Source organism: Ixodes scapularis, unplaced genomic scaffold (genome assembly GCF_016920785.2).
Source record: "Ixodes scapularis isolate PalLabHiFi unplaced genomic scaffold, ASM1692078v2 PGA_scaffold1__304_contigs__length_218370807, whole genome shotgun sequence".
In the NCBI taxonomy this organism is placed as follows: domain Eukaryota; kingdom Metazoa; phylum Arthropoda; class Arachnida; order Ixodida; family Ixodidae; genus Ixodes; species Ixodes scapularis.
In genome coordinates, this window is record NW_024609846.1 from 48,976,635 (window position 1) to 48,995,395 (window position 18,761).

The window sequence follows — 18,761 nt, forward strand, 5'->3', positions numbered from 1 at the left end:
ACAGGGCAGTGAGATTTGGTTTTCGGTAAAGAAAGTACATACTGTATTGTGCAAAAGCAGTTGAATATGGCGTCAACAGATATTAAAAAGTGTATATGCTTCAACATTAGAAAAGATCCAGAGAATGACAGCCTTACTTCGAAAAGCACGCTACAAGATTGCATACATGATGAATGTTGCAGTCCACTCTTTTTGATATTGCTCCGTGTAAAAAAAAGAATTGACATTGCATGACGTAAAATTCTTACTCTTCTTGCATAATAATGAACTTGAGCGCTGCCCCTTTTCGTGGAGCATGTTAAGGTGTCCAATTCTATTTTGTTGCACGACAGGATAAAAAGGGGATCAAAGTTTTTAAGACTGTTGGAACGGCTGAGGAAAAAGTTTACCAACACTAATCTTGGCCAATCTTTAAGTATGTACTGTTATTACTCTGTTCTGCAGGGGCCTATAAATAGTGGCTTTGATTTTAAAAGTTCTACATCTTGTAAACTCCATGAAACCTATAAAAGATCCTGGATGTTGGAAACAACACGGTCACTCTTGTAAAACCACATTCCCACAAATTTATCGGCATTGAAAATTCACAAAAATTAAGTCGTACATAATGTAAAGATTTGCACGGAGGAACACTTGCAGTGTGCCCGCTAGCACAAAAAAGGCACTTTGTTTCGTAGGAACTGCAGTCCTTGTAAAAACTTTGATTTGCTGGCAGAATCACCATTTTTCATCGTAGTGTAAATAATCTCAACACCAGCTAAAAATCTAAGTAGACTACTAAAACTACAACAATGGCATCGTTTCACATCAAATTAATGTAAGCATGGTATACATTGAAAAACAACAGCTACGTCCGCGCTTACACCACTTATCGTCGCACAAAATGCGAGAAGTCTCCATAAAAGTTTTGTGGCCATGCTAAAAAAAAAAAAAAACTGACAACTTTCGTAAATGCTCTTCACTTCTATGCGCCCGCCTTGAAAGGAAAGCGCTTCTTCATGCTACGCCGTTGCATGGTTGACACAAGGATTGCACTTTTCAAAGATGCTGTATCACAGCGCATATCTTCCTTAGCATAAAACGCTTTTCAATACGCTCCGCTTGCATGTACAAATGTGTGACGACAACGGTGCAACTCCGGGGACGACGAAGTCCCTGTCCGGTGGTCATAGGGTGAACGTCCGTCTGCTTTCGTGGCCTGCTTCAAGCGCCGTGCTGTCTCCCTCGCGGTTCTGCACATTGAGGATGAGCCACTCGTTGGAGCGCCTTTCCTCCAGCTCTGCGTGATCCAGCCACTCCTGAATGAGCAAAAAGGGTTGCAACGTGCCATAAAGTTATCTGTCGGATGCTGCTCTTCACATGGTCCTGCTTCTCAATAATAATGCTATACTATTGCCATTTCTGAAGGGAAAGACGGGAAATTCCTTACTTAATGGCAAAGTCTCGTGGTCACTTCACATTACTCGGTCTGAACTGCGAGGTATGTGTAAAAGCGTTGCATAATTTTTAATTCTTAAGTTGTTTTCCTAAAGAATTGATGGCCGCGATTTCTTCCGCTCATGTCCTAAAACTTTGCCAACACAAACAATAAGCTCCAAGCACTTTGTGACGAAATAGTCTATGTTGCTGCCAAACGCAAGCTAAGCAAGCCGTCTGGTTCTTGCAAAGGAGTGGTGGAGACGTCGGAACGACACTGAGCTCCGATTGGCTTTGATTGAAAGGATAATGGGTAGACCTCGATGCTAGACGTCTTGAGGTCTGCTCACTATTTTTTTCAATCTGCGAATAAGAGTTCGGCGTTCTGACATCGTCACAACCCCAGTGCAGCAAGCAAACAAACTTGCGATGCGCATTAAGGTCGGCATGAATTCCGAGGTACACAGTTTATATGTCATGCGGCCACCTTTGAGAGATGGAGTCCTTGACACCTCATTAACGAATCAACAAAGGTCCTGGCTTTTAGATGACTATAATCTGACACTTTCACTAAAAGTTTACTACAGCAGCGGGGCAGAAATGGCAATGGTATGAATCCAAAAGATTGTCTTCTGCTTTGCCGATTACAGCTCTGATCATTCTAGGATACTGCATTATTGCACTAGCACCACTACGTCACTATTACGAGGAATAGACCTATTGCTAAATTACCCAAGCATCAACGAGAATGCTGGGAATGTAAGTCTATGCGCTAGCCTTCCCTGCATAAAAGATTCGCTGGAAATAACCAAACTAAAGCGTTGATGAATGCACATGCAAGATGTCGCGCTTTAGAAGGTTTGTAACTGCTGCAGACGCCAGCACATGTAACTACACCCAGCATGCTCCTGGGTGCTTGGGTAATTTAGCAAAAGGTCTATTGAGACCAAATAAGCATCTGCTTCTAGCAAGAATATAAAAGGATTTAAAACAATTGCTTTCTTGATAGGAATGTCAATGCTTCATACGAGTTTTGTTGATTTTACAACTATGATTGCAGTAAAATGGGAATTTACACTTGTGTGTAGCAAGAGGACAGACAAACCGGCCGCTGCGCATGAATGCGGCAACCACTTTTAACATGGAATGTGTTTTACGAGTTGTTTTCTGCGAGAAAATTGTCACAAACGAGCGTCGGGAGCAATCGACATACAGAAGTGTCGTGAACGGGTGGCATGCTGGGAGCGCTATGCGACGTTGAGGTCTGGCTAACATCTCTGGTGCACAATAAGAAAACTAGCACAAACCACACGTAGAGTGTGGTTCATGCTAGTGTCCCGCATCCCTGTGCGGCGCACGGGATGCATTCCGTGCCCCCTGGTCGTTGTCAACATGATTGAGCGAACGAGAATTTTTGTTTCTTTTTGTTCCATTTGCTTTGCGTCATCATCATGGCCGCACGAATCGTCGTTTTTCTAGACAATACGGCGTTTTTGTCGCCGATGCACTCTGTGCAATGACCACGTCGTCCCCAGTTTTTTTCAGTGGGCTCGAAAATTCCTACAACTCGCGGGGAGGTTGGCAATGGCTACTCTAATTTGGAACACGCCGAAAAACTCGACACTTCGCCGTCCAATAGACCCTTTCCGAAACCCCATCAAGCTGCATTGGCGGCCTCCATTTCTTGTGCACAAAGCAAACAATCCGATCCGAGTCTTCACCGAATGCTGACACAGTACTCGTTTTTAATACGTGCTGAGCAGAGTTTGTGCTGAACAATGACGCAGCCCTAGCGTCCAACACGTAATCGGCGCACATGCCCAAACAATGGCGGACTCGGACAATTGGCTCGGAAGCCATTAGATGCCACACTCTTGTGAAAAGAGTCCATTAATACTACAACTTTTTGTTTTTTTCCTTGCAGTGTCTGCATTGGCAAAGTCACCAGGGCACACCAGTTTTTACAAAGTAAACTGATGCCAAAGAGAGTTCCTGTACTCCTTGAAGCTTTCTTGCAAACGTGCAATGACGTCACGGCGTCGCATCACATGACTGTGTCAGGTGATGTGATGCGATGAAAAACGACCTGACAATTTCTTCTTTCAGGACTCTTCACTGTTCCAGCACCACAGTCGGACACCCGCTGTTTCAAACACCGTGACGTCATCAGCCTGGCGTAACCATCGAGGCTGCATCCAAGGCGCGGATGTAAAAACTCCAAGAGCTGGTGGTACGACTGAATCTCCCAAAGGCCGCACGCACCTTGACCTCCTCCGCATACATCTTGAGGCAGAAGGAGAACTTGGTCCTCCAGCGCACGCCACGGAAGACGAGCGTGTCCGCCGCGGCATCCGTCGCATAGTTGAGGGGCTCCGGAGCTGGAGGGTGCGGTGTAGGGTCGCTGCACAGTGCAATCTCGGCCTTGGACATGCGCGTCTCCACTCTCACCAGGTTGTCCTCTGGAGGGTGGAGAGACGCCAGATGACGGCTGCTCGCCACAACAAATGCACGGAGAAGGAAGTCCGCTTGTTTCACCGCGAGTCGCTTTGGCGATTGCAGTTTTACGGGCCCCATTTAATCTAACCCCCTTCATTAAAACTTGAGCTTATGTGAAATGGCGATGGACCCTTCTTTATCAAACTATTTTAATGGACCATTGCTTTTATGGTCGGCCACACAGATTGTAAGGAGCACGTCATCTGGGAGCATAAATTTACTGTCGTCCGAGTCTGTATTTGTGTGAGGCAAAGTATTTGAAAATTGCATTTCCAAAGGTTTTTTTTTCTTAGAGGTACAGTAGACTCATCAATTCAAACTCCAGGGAGCCACAAATTTTGTTTGAATTATCAGACATTGATCTAAATATGATGCAAGATAAAATTATGACTATGGCCTATGCCATGCCGCCACGTCACAGCGTCTGCGCAAATTGTTATAGAGATTTCCGCGCGACGCCCGTTTTCATACCTCGTGTGTGCCTGCGGGAGCCCCGTTGAGCGCACTTCTCACCGAGCACCGGTGCATTGCAGAGGAGCAACACCCCCAAAAGCAAGCTTGGAGGGTGTTGCCTCTCTGCACTGCACCGGAGCTCGAAAAGAAGTGCACTCAACGGTGCCCGTGAACAAAAATTATGAAATGCACGGAAACGCCGTTCAAATTAAGCGGCTTATGAATACATTAGAAATATAGCTGGACAACCAAAAATTTTGAAATTTGTTTGAATTAACCGGAAGTACAAAATATCCAAGTTTGAATTATAGCGAGCCTACTGTATTTCATAGCGAGTCTGTTCTGAGGATCACCGTTGCTGTCTATTTTATGTTGCATTCCAATCGAACCTCCCGAATGGCAAGCAATCAAGCTTTTGCACCACAAATACCCCTTAAAGGGCACTAAAGTGCTTTTTGAGATCCTCATTTTACTTTTGTAACTCAATTTACGAGCCCTAAGCATCCTAAAAAACTTGAAATTATATTCATGGGCAGCCTCGCTGAATATGGTCGAACAACAGACGGCGCTTGTCAGCCACTTGCGAGCGATGGGTTCCTGCATGGACGAGTCGGACTGGTCGGCCGCTCATCCATGCGAAAACTCGTTGCCCGCGAGTGGCTGACAAGCACAGTCTGTCGTTCAAACATATTCAGCAAGGTTCTGTAGCGCCATCTGTCGTTTTGCAACAACGGTAATCTTTTATTGATAAATATAAAAGATTGCAAAAACGCAATCTTTTATCACAAATAAATTCATATCTTTTATCACGTATCAAAAGATAAAAGATTGCAAAAACGCAATCTTTCATCACGTTTGTAATATGAAAATTGGCTGCCCATGAATGTAATTTCAAGTTTTTTAGGATGCTTAGAGCTCGTAGATTGGGTTATGACAACAAAACGAGAATCTCAAAAAACACTTTCATACCCTTTTAAACATCATCACAATCATCACCTTTGCTATCCCTTCCGATCTTCATTTTGTACTGTATCCGGAATATGAATGCTTCCAAAACAAAGGCCACCACGATTTGGAGGACAACCTAGAAATAAGAAAAAGAAGTTTTTTGCTTATAAGTCAACATCTTGACCTAATTCGCTTCCAAAAAGAAAATGACTCAAAATTGCTGCTTGTCAAGTCATAGGATGTAAATTTCTCAGCTAGAAAAGCTGTGACGCAAACACGCCCCATGCGAGCAATAATTAATGGCGTTGTTCTACTCTTCCTAAAATAATGAAGGTATCAAGTGGGAAATCAGACAAAAAGTTTGAGCCTAAGAGTAGCGAGGCAAATGGGAATGCTCAGCAGCACAGGTGGCCAATTGGGGATGGACGAGAATGCTTTTTTTTATTAGGTTCATTGTTTTTACTTTGGCAGTAAAACTTTTATAGTCAATAAAACCATGCCAACTGATTGAATGCCTCGGTAGTTTCAACCTCATCACTAGTACTAACTTGAGTGTTATTCTGAGCATTCCTTTGCTACCAAGTGAGCTGGTGCTTGGTCTCAATGTAGAGCTTGCTATTATTGGAATCCAAGTTTGGCAGAGTTAATTGTTTACTGGCTCTTTTTTGTTTTTGAAATTAATACTAAAATGCTTATACAAATCCAAAAGTCTAACAGACCATCTGCTATTTCTTTCTTTTTGTTTATTCTCAGCATCCTATATGAAAATACTTTGCAGCAGATACTAATCTAGACACTGTCATGTGTAATGTTGCCTTACTAAAAATATATAAGAAAGACCAATCAAAAGAACAGTCACTTGCTTCCAGACATTGGTGTTTGGCCCTTCACATTTTATTTTAGTGATTTTATTTACTGGAGTCACATCGATATGACATAAATACCGATAAACACAGATATTTTGTAACTTCAATAACTCCTTATTTGTTACAACAAACCACATAAACAATAAATACAAAATCCGGGAACCCTACTGATAAAGCATTGCTCCTTCTCCCAAGCAAAACATGACGGTAAAGCCGTCGGAATATTGTAATGGTGTACCACATATTCTGGAAATTTCCCGCTTGTACTGATTGCACAAAACTGTCAATGAAATGGATTGATGCAGCATCTATCACACTTTTGGGGTGCCGCTACAGTCTGTTGCAGGTTAACAATAGCGGGACAAAATCCTCCCACAAAGCTCTGCTCTCTGTGATTGGTGGTTTTTTCCTCTCCAGCATTTGCTCTGCTAAAGTGGAGGGAGCGAAGCGCTTGGCGGAAGTAGTTTGTTCTGCTATCCTTAACCTGCAAGAGACTATACTGTGATACAAATGCAGACTGCACTTTCAGACCTTGTGCCGTCTTTGGCCATACATAGGGGAAATCTATCACTTGTCAGGATGAAAGTAACTTTGGATTGCCAGTGTGAACCACTCACCATGGTGATCAGATAAAAGGACATGAAAAATAGGCGACTGAATTCGGATGTCACGGCGGCGTACCCGTCCATGATAATGAACCAGTTGTTGACTGCCATCAAGGCAAACAGCGTCACTGCAAGGAAGATTTTAGGAGAATTAATAGATCGAACCGTTCAAGGCTTACGTAGGGGTATCAAGTAATAGACGGTTTCTACATAAAAGAAAGCCTAGAGCAACGCCCTGTTATAACTAGGGTTCGAAGTTTTCGGTTTAAACCGATAAAAGTACGCCGAATTCATTTTTGGAAATTCCGTTTTAACCAAAAAAGGTCAGTTTGCAGGTTCAACGTTTTAGGTTTAAACCGATAAAAGTATGTCAAATCCGTTTTCTAAAATTCGGTTATAACCGAAAAAGGTTAGTTTCTTAGGGCCGCGTCGAGGTGGGTGGGGGAGGGGGGGGAGGGGAGAGAGGGCTTTGCAAGATTCCACATTGTGTGACGTCTTCGTGATTGCCCTCTTCCAAGGTTCAACATGCAACAAAAGAGGTCAAGATTGGCCTTCGCGGGACATCTGTGTCCTTTCTGTGATCGGGCTTAGTTTGCCAAGTTCCTGCTCCTAAAAAAAGTTTGGGTGTTATGCACTTCAGAAGACATCGAGGAAAGCCGTTGATACCTTCTTATCACCCTCTCTCAAACTTCCCTGTGGTTAAAAACATAAATACAATAGATTTTGTTTTGCCATTTCACTGGTTTCTGTACGGTCATCACCTCAGACGGTCACGCCGTCAGAATGGGAAGGAAAAAGAAGCGTGCTGAAGATTATGCCCGCGAATTCCACGATTTTTAGGTGTGTCCTGACGGAAGTTTTAGCGAAGATTACGTTTATATATGTGCCGTTATTCTTTGAGTGATCATCTGATCCAGTGTCCGATGGTGTTTCTTTGATGTTCACCAAAAAAAAACAGGTAAAATTTTTTTAGAATAAATATACACCGAAAAAAAAAAAAAAACGAAAATCGAATTTTAAAATAAACACTGAAAAAAGTATGCCGAATTTTGAAAAAATAAAAACCGAAAACGCGGAACCCTAGTTATAACTAATCGAGGAGATTTATAAGGCCTCTCGCCATACCCAAATATCCCTCCTTCAATCTCAAATTGCAAAAAAAGAATCACAATTAATAATCTGTGTAGCATGTAAGGACATTGCTGTCTCTCGTATATTCTTGAGTAATAGCCATGTAGTTAGTTTCGAAAATTTTACCGAAAGCTAGATATTAATATCCACTGGCTTCCAGTTTTTATTTCTGAATACACCACACGTGCACATGCATCGTCCCGCTCTGGAGGTGTGCTTTTCCCTAGACACGCGGCAGCGCTGCGGCAAAGCAAGATTCACAGGATCGCGGTGTCTGCTCTGCTGACAATGCTTCTCCGCATTGCATCGGTGCACGTAGAGAAGCGCTCTAAATTTAGCTAATTAACTCGCCGCGAGCATTGCTTGACTGACACTTCAAAAGGTATGAATATTTTGGGTCATCTCAAAGGGAATTCATATAATGCATTATTCGAAAGAACTATACAAAGTTTTAATATTCACAACCCTATCTTGCTGGTCATATTTCATGTTGAATTTTAACCATTGCTGTCCAATTTAGAGTCATTCAAATAGTACTTAATGGTACCTTTCCCAAATTATTCTGCTCCCTTTCTGGGCTTCTGCTTTTGGTTACATTGCAGAAGTGTTGTAAGTTGGCGAGTTGGTATGATGATATGATGAACAGAACAGCGCACACAAAGACAAGGACAGAGAAAAGGAACATGCACGACACACAAGCGCTGGTTACATTGCCGGTAGGCCGGTAGGCATAATCCTAGGTGCCTCTTTCCCTACTCTCACGCAGAAAAGTTTGTCAGGCCCTGCTATTTTCCTAAACGCTTATCTTTTTCTGGGGTCAGAATATGCCATTTTGGAAGTACCACAGAGTCATTTAGTACTACATCTTTTCAAACATCCTCACTTTAAGCGTCGCTTCCCCGACCTATTATAGACCAATTAATAATAAATATTTATTAGGTAGAGTTGAAGTACGCCTGACATGGTGGTACAGACTCTGAGGTAACGAATATTTTGTTCTCGAAAACTAGCTCTACTACCAACAATATTGTACCGGCTGTACAGAGGACAGAAGACCGTACGTACCGTAACTGTAAGCAACGTTCTGGAAGTTCATGAGGTAGAAATATCCAGGGCCTGATGAGGTATTTGTTGCGAAGTAGACCTCCACCGTTGTGTTCCTGAAAAAGAAATGTGTACGATGTAAGATTTTTGAAACAAACATTAACCGAAGTCGCTTAAAGGGACACTGACAGGGTATTTATGCTCGCTGAGGTTTTTAGTTGTACGTGACATATGAGAGCTCAACTACCCAGAACAGAATTTGCGCCTCGAAATTCGGTTTCTTTCCGCCCGGAAACCGCCGATCAAGAACTGGCCAGTTCGAGTCTCGCTCACTCTCTTTTTCGCGGTCACGGGCCGTTTTCTAAGGTATCGATGCGACCACCAAATTTAATCGAAGTCGTGGGTCACTGAAGGCACACACTCAATATTAAAAATAGAAAAAAATATGAAACCCATCTTTTGTGGCTTCTAAAAAGCTGTAAATACGTTGATTGAAAAAAAAAAAGTCCCACAGACAACCGGAAGCATTCTGTGCGTTCGTCGTTTCGCGTAACGTGGGACTCGCGGGGCCGGCGATGGCAGCGGACGACGGGCGTGGGATCTCTATTTCAGAACTGTCGTTCGCGCTACCGGCGAATTCTGTCTACCAATAAAAGAGAAATTTGGGAGTGATCAAAAGAATTGGTATTCATCCCGTACGACATGCCCGGCCACCTAGCCGATTTGCACGAAGACGTCGCCGAGCCGTCGCTCCCTTCTCGTGGCTGAAGACATCGCTCCCGCAAACGTCAAGCACGACGTGTCTACTTCGAGTTCAATATGCACGCGTACGATTTCTTTACTAATTGCGAATGTCCCCAAAGCGTGGTGCTTCCCGACTTCGACCCGGGAGTGCTTTTGCTAGAGAAAATTCGACAGCAAACTTTTCAACTTACAGTTTACCGGCTCAATTATTACTAAGGAAAGAGATCTACCAGAATAGCGATGCCCCAATAGCGCAGTCGGAAAGGCGTCCGGTTCACACGCGGTAGGACCAGGTTGATCCCCCGTGAAACTTTATTTTTTTTTTTTCAAACATTTTCCGATGTTTACATATATATATATATATGTATTTTTACAATCATCACTGAAGAAACAAACAAAAAAAATAACAAACTAATGTTGTGGACGATACTTCGCTGAACTAAATGGTATGGGATTTACGTTTTGACACCTGCGAGCTCAATGTAATCACTTTCCACAAAATGCAAGGAGCGTATAAATCAGGTAACGTCCGCTTTCCGAGGTGCCCGTATATGTTCTACAGGAATTGCAGCTAGCCGTTGGTCCCGATCCCGTTGATCTTTCGGAAACTCTGTCGCGCAATGCCACTTTTTTTCTGATGCAGGAAATGTGAGCCAGCTGTTCACGCAACATCTTGGGTGTATTCTTTTCGGAGCCGATCATGGAAATTCACCACGGGCACTCACTACTCATCTCCAACTCCTCAATGTACAAAACAACTCATCTTGGAGTACAGAACAACGAGCGGAACAAACATAACTGCAAAAAAATCGCACGGCGAGCAGTTTCCGACGCCGCATCGCACGCCGCATGTCCTGTCGTCTGCTACCGGAGAGGAGAAAAAAAAAAAAAAAATAACGCACGGTCGGGTGTAGCCACGTGACTTCCGCCACTCACTCTCCTCTCTCCACTTCTCCGACCTCCGTCGGGTTTCGGTTTCGGTTTCGAGGAGTTGCGTCTTTTGGCTTTATTAAAAAAATTGGCTACTCTGTTGCAAAATATTAATTGGGTAGTCCTCCGACACCATAATGAAGCGCCTGGCAAAAAATAAAAAAATTTTTTGGGGGGTGTCAGTGTCCCTTTAAGGCCAACTCGCAGATTTGCGTTTTGAGTGAGACCGACTGCGTTAAAACCGTTCGCAACTGCCAACGGCGGGATGACGTGCTGGTGTTATCTACCGGGCAGCCCTGGCACACTTCTGCTCTGCCTACATTTTCTGAACTACAGTCGGTGAAAGGCTAAGGACCCAGCAGGTGCTCCGTCTCCAGCACGCACTCGTTGCCTTTCACCAGGCTTCGGCCGCATGTGCGACGAAGCTCGCGGGTACAAAACCTGTCACCGACTGTAGACTGAGGGTTTTGTGATTATTTGCTCCCATGAGAAATGGTCGCTTATAACACTCTTAGAATTATTTCGAGCACATGTTGAAGGAATATATAATGTGTAAAAAATTAGGAAATACACGCGGGCATCGCTGCACGTGGGCATGGCATAGCAACTCGTTGTAAGCAGTTGCAAGCGCTTGTAACGTAGCCGGCCACGCTCGATTGCAAATTTGGGAACCAGCCTTTAGTGTAATTAATGCTGTTGAACATGATGCAAAATGTAATTTAATTTCATTTGCAGCAAGTGATTTGTTAATCTCCTGAAGACCTCTTAGCAATTCCGGTTGTGCTCGCCCCAAAACGCAGTTCGCGAAAAAGGATGCCTTTTTTAATTTATTTATTAATACTGCAGAGTCATCCGAGTCTAAGCATAAAAAGACCCACACAACTAACATTAGAAACTTCAATACAACAAGGCAAAAAAAAAAAAAAAATCTCGTAGAAGAGAACAAGCTTATTACAAAATATTTTCACAAGGGTGTAACTCCCCAAGTTTGTAATGGATGTTTTTTACTTTCATAGCATCAACGGTAATTTTTGGCAACTTATTCCACGCAGTTACTGTCCTGGCAAAGAAACAAACATTTAAAAGTATCATGCACAAAACTCACTTATCATTTTTCTGTTGTTAAGATGAGTGCTCGCTCATGACACTGGAACTCTTTAAAAGAGTGATTCATTTGAGTTAAGCCACTATATATCATGTACATAAAACGTTAACCTCTTTCCTGAATGCCTAGCTTCAAGCATTTCAAGGCTTAGTAAACTAATCATTTCAGCTAGTCACACCATCAGTTCTTTTAAACAGGTTGCAAAGGAACCTAGTGCAATCCTCTTTACTCTTTTCTAGCACTTAGGAACCCACTAAACCTAGGAAAAGAAAATTTATTTTTTCTACCTGGTTAGGACAGTAAAATCTAAAAAATACCATGTTCCTCACAAAAAATAATAATAATAATTTTTGCTCAATATTTATGTTACAGTAGAAATTTTTCGACTTGCAGGCGAAACCGAAATTATACCCCTGTGGGATGATGATAGCATTTGTACTCAACTATACTCTGTTTACCCTGAAGCTGAGACTAGAAGCTCTCCCTTCAGCGCAAGCTTGCTGGCTTCCGCGGTGCTTTGGTTGCGCGTGCCTGCGTGTTCACACTTGTGTTAGCAAGAACAGAAAGCTTGCGCTGAAGGCAGAGCTTTTAGTCTCAGCTTAAAGAGACACTGCAAGGAAAAAAAAGTATTTTTTTAAAAAGTATAGATGGGACATGTATATAAAAAAAAAAAAAAATTACTACGAAAAAGATATTTTTTGTATTAATATTTACGCCGTTAGATGCAATTTGGGTGCAAAAGGTGAACTCGCAGCCCGCTAAGCCCCGCCCCGTGCTTTGCTAACCTTTTTCGAGGTTTAGCAGGAGTGGAAAAGACATAAATACAAATATTTCATGGTGCACGCATTGACAAAGAACATTGCAAAAATCAGAATAGGTGGTTGCATTAACGGCATTGGGTGGCAGGTTATTCCAGTCAATTACTGTTCCAAAAAGGAAGGAATATTTAAATGAATAATTTTTATAATTATATGGTTTGAGTATCTTCTAATGTGAAAACCTGGTTACTCTGGGGCAAAAAAATTCAATGCATTGATTTTTTACTATTCCCAGCTCATCGTTAGCAATTAAGTCAAGCAATTTCAGCCGATTTTATTTCCTTCTTTCGTGTAACGTTTCTAGTCCTGCTCTAGAACATAAGTCTGTGGGTGATACACAGGAAGAATACATATTATAAATAAAATGCACTGCAAGCCTCTGAACTCTTTGTAAATCAGCTATGTTACTATGTTACAACTTGTGTGCGGGTCCCAGACACTGCTAGCATACTCTAGGGTGGGTCTAATAAACGTTTTATATAACAACCTAGCATCATGTGATCCATGTTTAAAATTCCTGCACAAAAATCCAAGTTTATTTATTACTCTTGCAACAATTTGGTCAATATCATGGGGTAATACGCCAAAACAACAGGGACAAAAAACGAAGGGAGAATTAGACAGGACGCGGCGTAACTTTCAACTGAATTGTTTATTTGGAAGACAGAATTTAAAAAAATAAAATATAAAAGCAAGCACACTTGACGGAACACCAAAGATATGGTCTAAAAACACCCACCCCCCTCAAATGCCAGCGTCATTGGTTCATCAAGTAGTAGAATTCTTTATCAGTCAAGGACAAAGAGGGAGCGCTTATACAAATAATGCGGTGGTGGGACCTAATCAGGAAGGCTTCGTGAATTTCTCTTGCCGTTTTTGTTTTGTAATGGCCCATGACACAGGTATCACCAAAGATGGGGCTGCACTTTTCAGAGTTGGGCCCGCAATCGCAACGGTCACAGTGGACCGCTAAGTGGCCAGACGGCCACTTAGCGGTCCACTGTGCATATTCCATATGCACAGTCCGAGTTGAACTGGAATATGCGTATTCCAGTTCAACTCGGACATTATGGTGACACCAAGTTATTTAAAGGAGGACACTCTAGGTAGATTATGACTTCCGACAGCATAGCGTAGTTAAAGTAAATAGGATCCTTTTTTCGAGTGATGGACATACACACAGTTGCAGTAAGATTAACTGACATTTGCCAATCTTTGCACCACATATGAATCTTTTCTAAAGAACAATGTAGTATTTCACAGTCAGCGGAACTCTTAATTTCATGACAAGGAATGCAATCATCTGCAAACAGTCGCAACTTGGTAGGAACTCCAGTCTGAATGTCATTACTGAACATTAAAACAACAATGGCCCGAGCACTGACCCTTGCAGGACACCTGAAGAGACATGAGCAAAGAAAGAGCGTGCGGTGTTCAACTGCACATATTCTCGCCGATGAGACAGGTAATCCTGAATCGAGTTTGATATTTGATTGTTGTTTATAGTTGTGCACAGTTTGTTTAACAACCTTTCGTGGGATACGAGATTGAAAGCTTTTGAAAAGTCTAAATAAATTATGTCTATCTGTCCCCATTTGTTAATAACCGAGGCAAACTCGTTAATAACTTCGACTAGTTGCGTAATTGTAGACACTTTCTTGCGAAATTCATGCTGAGCACTGGTAAAAAAATTGTTAGATTCAAGGTATGACGATACATGCTTGAACACCACATGCTCTAGAATTTTACTACGCATACTCAGAAGAGAAACAGGGCAATAATTGGAAATAATTTTAGAGTCACCCAGTTTTGGTGCCGGTATTACTTTGGCAACTTTCTACCCCCCAGGGACAGTGGCAGTTCTTACTGAACATCGGAATATGATAACCATTTTTGAAAAGACAAACCTTTCGGCTCGCATCAAGTTTGTCCAGGTATGTTCCTGTCATTTTGCCTCAAAAGACAAGAGGCTCTCAAATTTTGCAGTGCACCTGACCTACCAAAGTGAATACTTTTATGTCACATTTCAATTGTGCATCATGACGCTCACCCACCTTGCTCGTGGATGCCATGTGAAAAAAATAACAAGAACAGTAAAGTTAGAAAGACTGCATATTTATTCTGTTGATTTTTTTACTTCTCTAGGTCGCTTATTACAGCACATCGATAGACACTGACATACGCTTGTATTGGACCGTGGCTCATGCATGATGAAACGCTAGAACACCGCATTCATGGTCGCGTCGCCTGAGCGTTTCAGACGTTTTTAGAAGGGGGCAGAATAGCAGACGGACGGAGCAAAACGAACGCCGACGCGCAACTTCTGCGTCCGCATCTCACGGGCATTGCATATGACGATATACGGCGATGAAATAGCAGACAATGCCGGAGGCTGCTACGCGTATGCTCGCACGACTAGCAGGCGGTGTTAGTATAGTGCCTGGAGCGCATCTTCGACTGGTGTGCTTAGCGTCCTATGCTGCCCATGCATCAAAAGTGGTCCCAAAGTGGCAACAAATGACGTCACTGAAGCCCAAGTGTCATGCTGTTCATGTCGCGACCCTGGCGGTTGGTCGTAGAAATACTAACGAGAAGCTGCGAGTAGCACAACCGAACACAAACGTCGCAGTCATCGCAGCGTCTCAACTTCTGGCTGTCGAAGCTTTCATGAACTGCCACACTGGAGAGCGACCTGCAGCAGAACAGGCGTCTGCCACAAACACCACAGCTATTGGGATGCCGCCAGGATCGCGACCGGCGACAGCATGACACTTTTCTGACGTCATCAGGTGGAAATCAAGGGATCACCTTTTTGGACGCGCTAAACACACTAGTCGGAGACGCGTTCCAGGCACCATAGTGTTAAGGCCCGTTCACACTCTTGCAATCGAGAACGACCGGGAGAGACGAGACTTGTTAAAACCTCTTAAAATTTCTTAGGACGAGAGAACACACTGGCACTCTGGCGCCATCTATCCGGTGACCCTGGAACTGCGTTTCACAAGAGCGAAGGTTTTGCGGGAATTCCGAGGTCAAATGTGCGTAATACCTATAAGAAAGGCTCATTTATAACGTTGACAAAAGTTTTCGGAGCAAAGAAAGAAAGGATAATGCGCGAGAGAAATAGAAAATACGCCGGACCACCAAGATTACACTGCTACCCAATAGATGGCGCCAGTGTGTCCTCGCATTGTAAGAGGTTTCAAGGAACCCAGTTCTAAGAGTTCGCAAGACTGTGAACGGGCCTTTAGACTTTCAGGCTAGATGCACCAGGTGTCGCGAAAGAAAGACACTACGCTTGTTAGCGTGTTCGGTCGAGCAGCCAAGCCAGTCTAGTGGTAATGGCCGGGGCCACTGATTTGTGGGTGTGGCTTAGAGTGGACATGACCTCCACCTAACAAAATAAACATTGCATGGAAAAAAAAATACTATATATTTTCGTGGAAAAATTATTTTAAAAAGTATGTCCTCATATATGCCCTTTAAAAAAATAATTCTTTTTTTTTTCTTTTAGTGTTTTTTTAAGGGTGAACGGAGCATGGTGTACGCTCGGAGGTCCAGCGAACGTAGAGCGCACACTATGGATAAAAATGCTTTCATCATCATCATCCCACAGAGGTACAATTTCGGTTTTGCCCGCAAACCGAGAAATTCGTATCGTAGAGTAAATATTGGGCAAAAAAAGATTTTTTCGACAAACATTTTTTTTTGAAACATGCCTGTCCTAACCAGGTAGAAAAAAAAATTTTTTTCCTAGGTTTAGTATTTTTACAATTGTCGGGGAGACTCACTTGCAGCAGTCCTCCATCTGGTAACCTGAGAACACCTCGATGCCGATGATGGCGAAGAAGTAGTAGACGACGATGAGGACCAGCCCCACACTGAGGAACCGCGGCATGAGGATGAACACCGTGCCCAGGACGTCGTGGTAGCTCTTCTTCAGCTGGAACAGCCTGAGGGAGGGATCACTCGTATACTCCGCTGAATTCCTGCGCTCAATATGTAGCTTCACCTCAAAGTCACAGAGACACAACAAATGATGTACTAATCGACTTTACTTTCGCGGACTCGACATTTAGCGAACTTTGGAAAGAGTGTGTGGGTTTGGGCAAACGTTTCGCGAGCACACTGTTTTGCGACTTGGAGTGATATGTCATGTATTCGTTACCGTCGAGCAATATATTCGCAAGAACACTTTTTGTTATGTTCTCCAAGTAGCAAAATTCGCGAAAATGAAGTCGTTTACAGCATGGTTCCCAAGGACCCAGGTGCTTCCCAGAGTACCTTCAAGGGTTCACTGAATTCCAAAACCTTCTCAACCGTCCCCGAAGTAAAGTGCTTTTCTAGTTAAAGCTTTATTTCTGAAGTTATGAGTCATCCCTTGATGCATAAGATGATGCCAAATACTTCCTAGTATATATTGTCACAAATGACAATTGATGAGGCGACCAATGAATGAAGGAAACTAAAAGTTTAATGGGGCAAACTTGTCCCCAAAATAAAACTGAAGAAGGCTAGCATCGCAGGCGTCGATGGCGGCGTAACAGCGGGATCGAACGCTGGGGTGAGACTGGCCCCGGCTCGCCACGTGGCGCCCCTTATGTACACGCGTGGGCTTCTGGAACAATCGGCGTAGGAGGTTCGGCGCATAGAAAATTCGGACCTCCATCAAACAAGAGGGTTCTCGAATTTACCCGAATGAGACATTTACAGAAATAACAAAAAGGTGCATCCGCTTCCAGGGCCCGTTTTCTCGAACGCAAACCGTGGTTTAAAGTTAACTATTGTCCCTAGAAGGGGGAATTCCAGGTCACGTGACTGGGAGAGCAGGGGCGCCGAGGGAGGAGCAGTACCTAGAAGCAAAATGGCCGCGGCGTCGCTTAATGAGGGCTAATAGTTCTGCTTGGTTCTGCTGAACATTCATTTCGATCTGGCTGTTATATTAATGACTCACCATCAACCTATTAGCACGTCAAGCAAAGCGATAGTTCAGAGGGACTACTAAACTAACCGACGGCGGCATTCTGCGAACGCATCACTCTTCAGCAGTCCGGGATCTAAGACATATGACGGTACATAAGCCTTGCAAGTGTTCTTATGGTGAGTAAAAAAAATGTTTTGCGAACGAGTGTTGGTACATATTTATACTAAGATGCTTAATTTGTTACACTATGCACGCCAACTCGTGAGCAGCGATTACTTTGCAGAGAAAGGGGGTTATCCTCAATAAAGTCTTCGTTCCGAGTGAACAGCTGAGACATTGTACTGTTTTTTTGTTCACAGTGCGCCGACAGTATGCCGACAGCATTGAGGTTTCTACATATCCCCGGTGGCCAGCAATTCAACGGTGACGAGAAGCTTAATTAGCTTCTCGTCACCGGTGAATCGGTTGGGCAAACGGAAGACAAGGCAAACAGTTGAGATCAGCAGGAATCGAAGAAACGTGCGCCGCAAGGAACGAAAACGAACTACAGCACCGGCGTTGCCAGACTGGAAGAAACACGGGAACGTTATGCGTTGTTTATGGCGAAACATATTGAAGGAAATGTTTCTTACATTTTCGAATATTCGTCGACAAACTCTAGCATAGTAGCTAAAATTTCTTCGTACCATCGGAAGCAAATAAATTGGTCTTCAAGTACAATATTACTATATTTTGACTTAAAATACCATACTAGATCGATGAAAACTAGCGGAAAAAGAGGATAAAAAAAATTACTGGCTTGTTTCACCGATAGATGGCGCATCTTATTGCCCAATCAAAAATAATTATTGTTGTTCTATATCTAGCCGTTTAGTACAGTACCTAGGTACTTTTCCCTTCCTAGGCACCGTGGTTTACCAAAATGGGTTTACCATCGCTTCGAGAAAACCGGCCCAGGCATTGAACCTGGGCCTTTTTGAGTTGGAGCCAAGTAAAACAACCATTCGGCCACAGGAGCGCTTACTCGAAGACGTGTGAGGCAATATGCACCATTTTTGCACGAGGTTGGCAGGACTCTACACTGCATTACAGCATGAATGCCGAGATCAGGAGAAGTTCTTCGGCTATCGGTCGAGAGAAGTAGCTAAGCATTCCTTAAGATAGGAGAGTTTCGGAACCCCTGATTTACATGCATAAGATTTATCTGAGAACGTCTTGGGAAAGATTTCTTGCTCAGCTTTCCTTTTTAAGTTTAGAGGTATGGCTGGAACGTGTTTGTGG

At 43.2% G+C, this 18,761-nt stretch overlaps 1 protein-coding gene across 2 annotated transcripts in view; it reads right to left on the bottom strand.

The window, feature by feature from the left end:
* Nucleotides 1-19: 19 nt before the first annotated feature.
* Nucleotides 20-18,761, bottom strand: part of LOC8023351 (two pore calcium channel protein 1) — a 47,421-nt gene continuing 28,679 nt past the window's right edge. For both annotated transcript variants that reach the window (XM_029967232.4, XM_040498886.2), the window contains exons 18-23: nucleotides 16,348-16,509; nucleotides 8,981-9,075; nucleotides 6,797-6,912; nucleotides 5,362-5,449; nucleotides 3,679-3,875; nucleotides 20-1,298 (exon numbers count right to left, since the gene is read on the bottom strand). In XM_029967232.4, coding sequence (XP_029823092.2) covers nucleotides 1,167-1,298; nucleotides 3,679-3,875; nucleotides 5,362-5,449; nucleotides 6,797-6,912; nucleotides 8,981-9,075; nucleotides 16,348-16,509 — 790 coding nt within the window. In that variant the 3' untranslated portion in view covers nucleotides 20-1,166. The remainder of the gene's footprint in view (nucleotides 1,299-3,678; nucleotides 3,876-5,361; nucleotides 5,450-6,796; nucleotides 6,913-8,980; nucleotides 9,076-16,347; nucleotides 16,510-18,761) is intronic.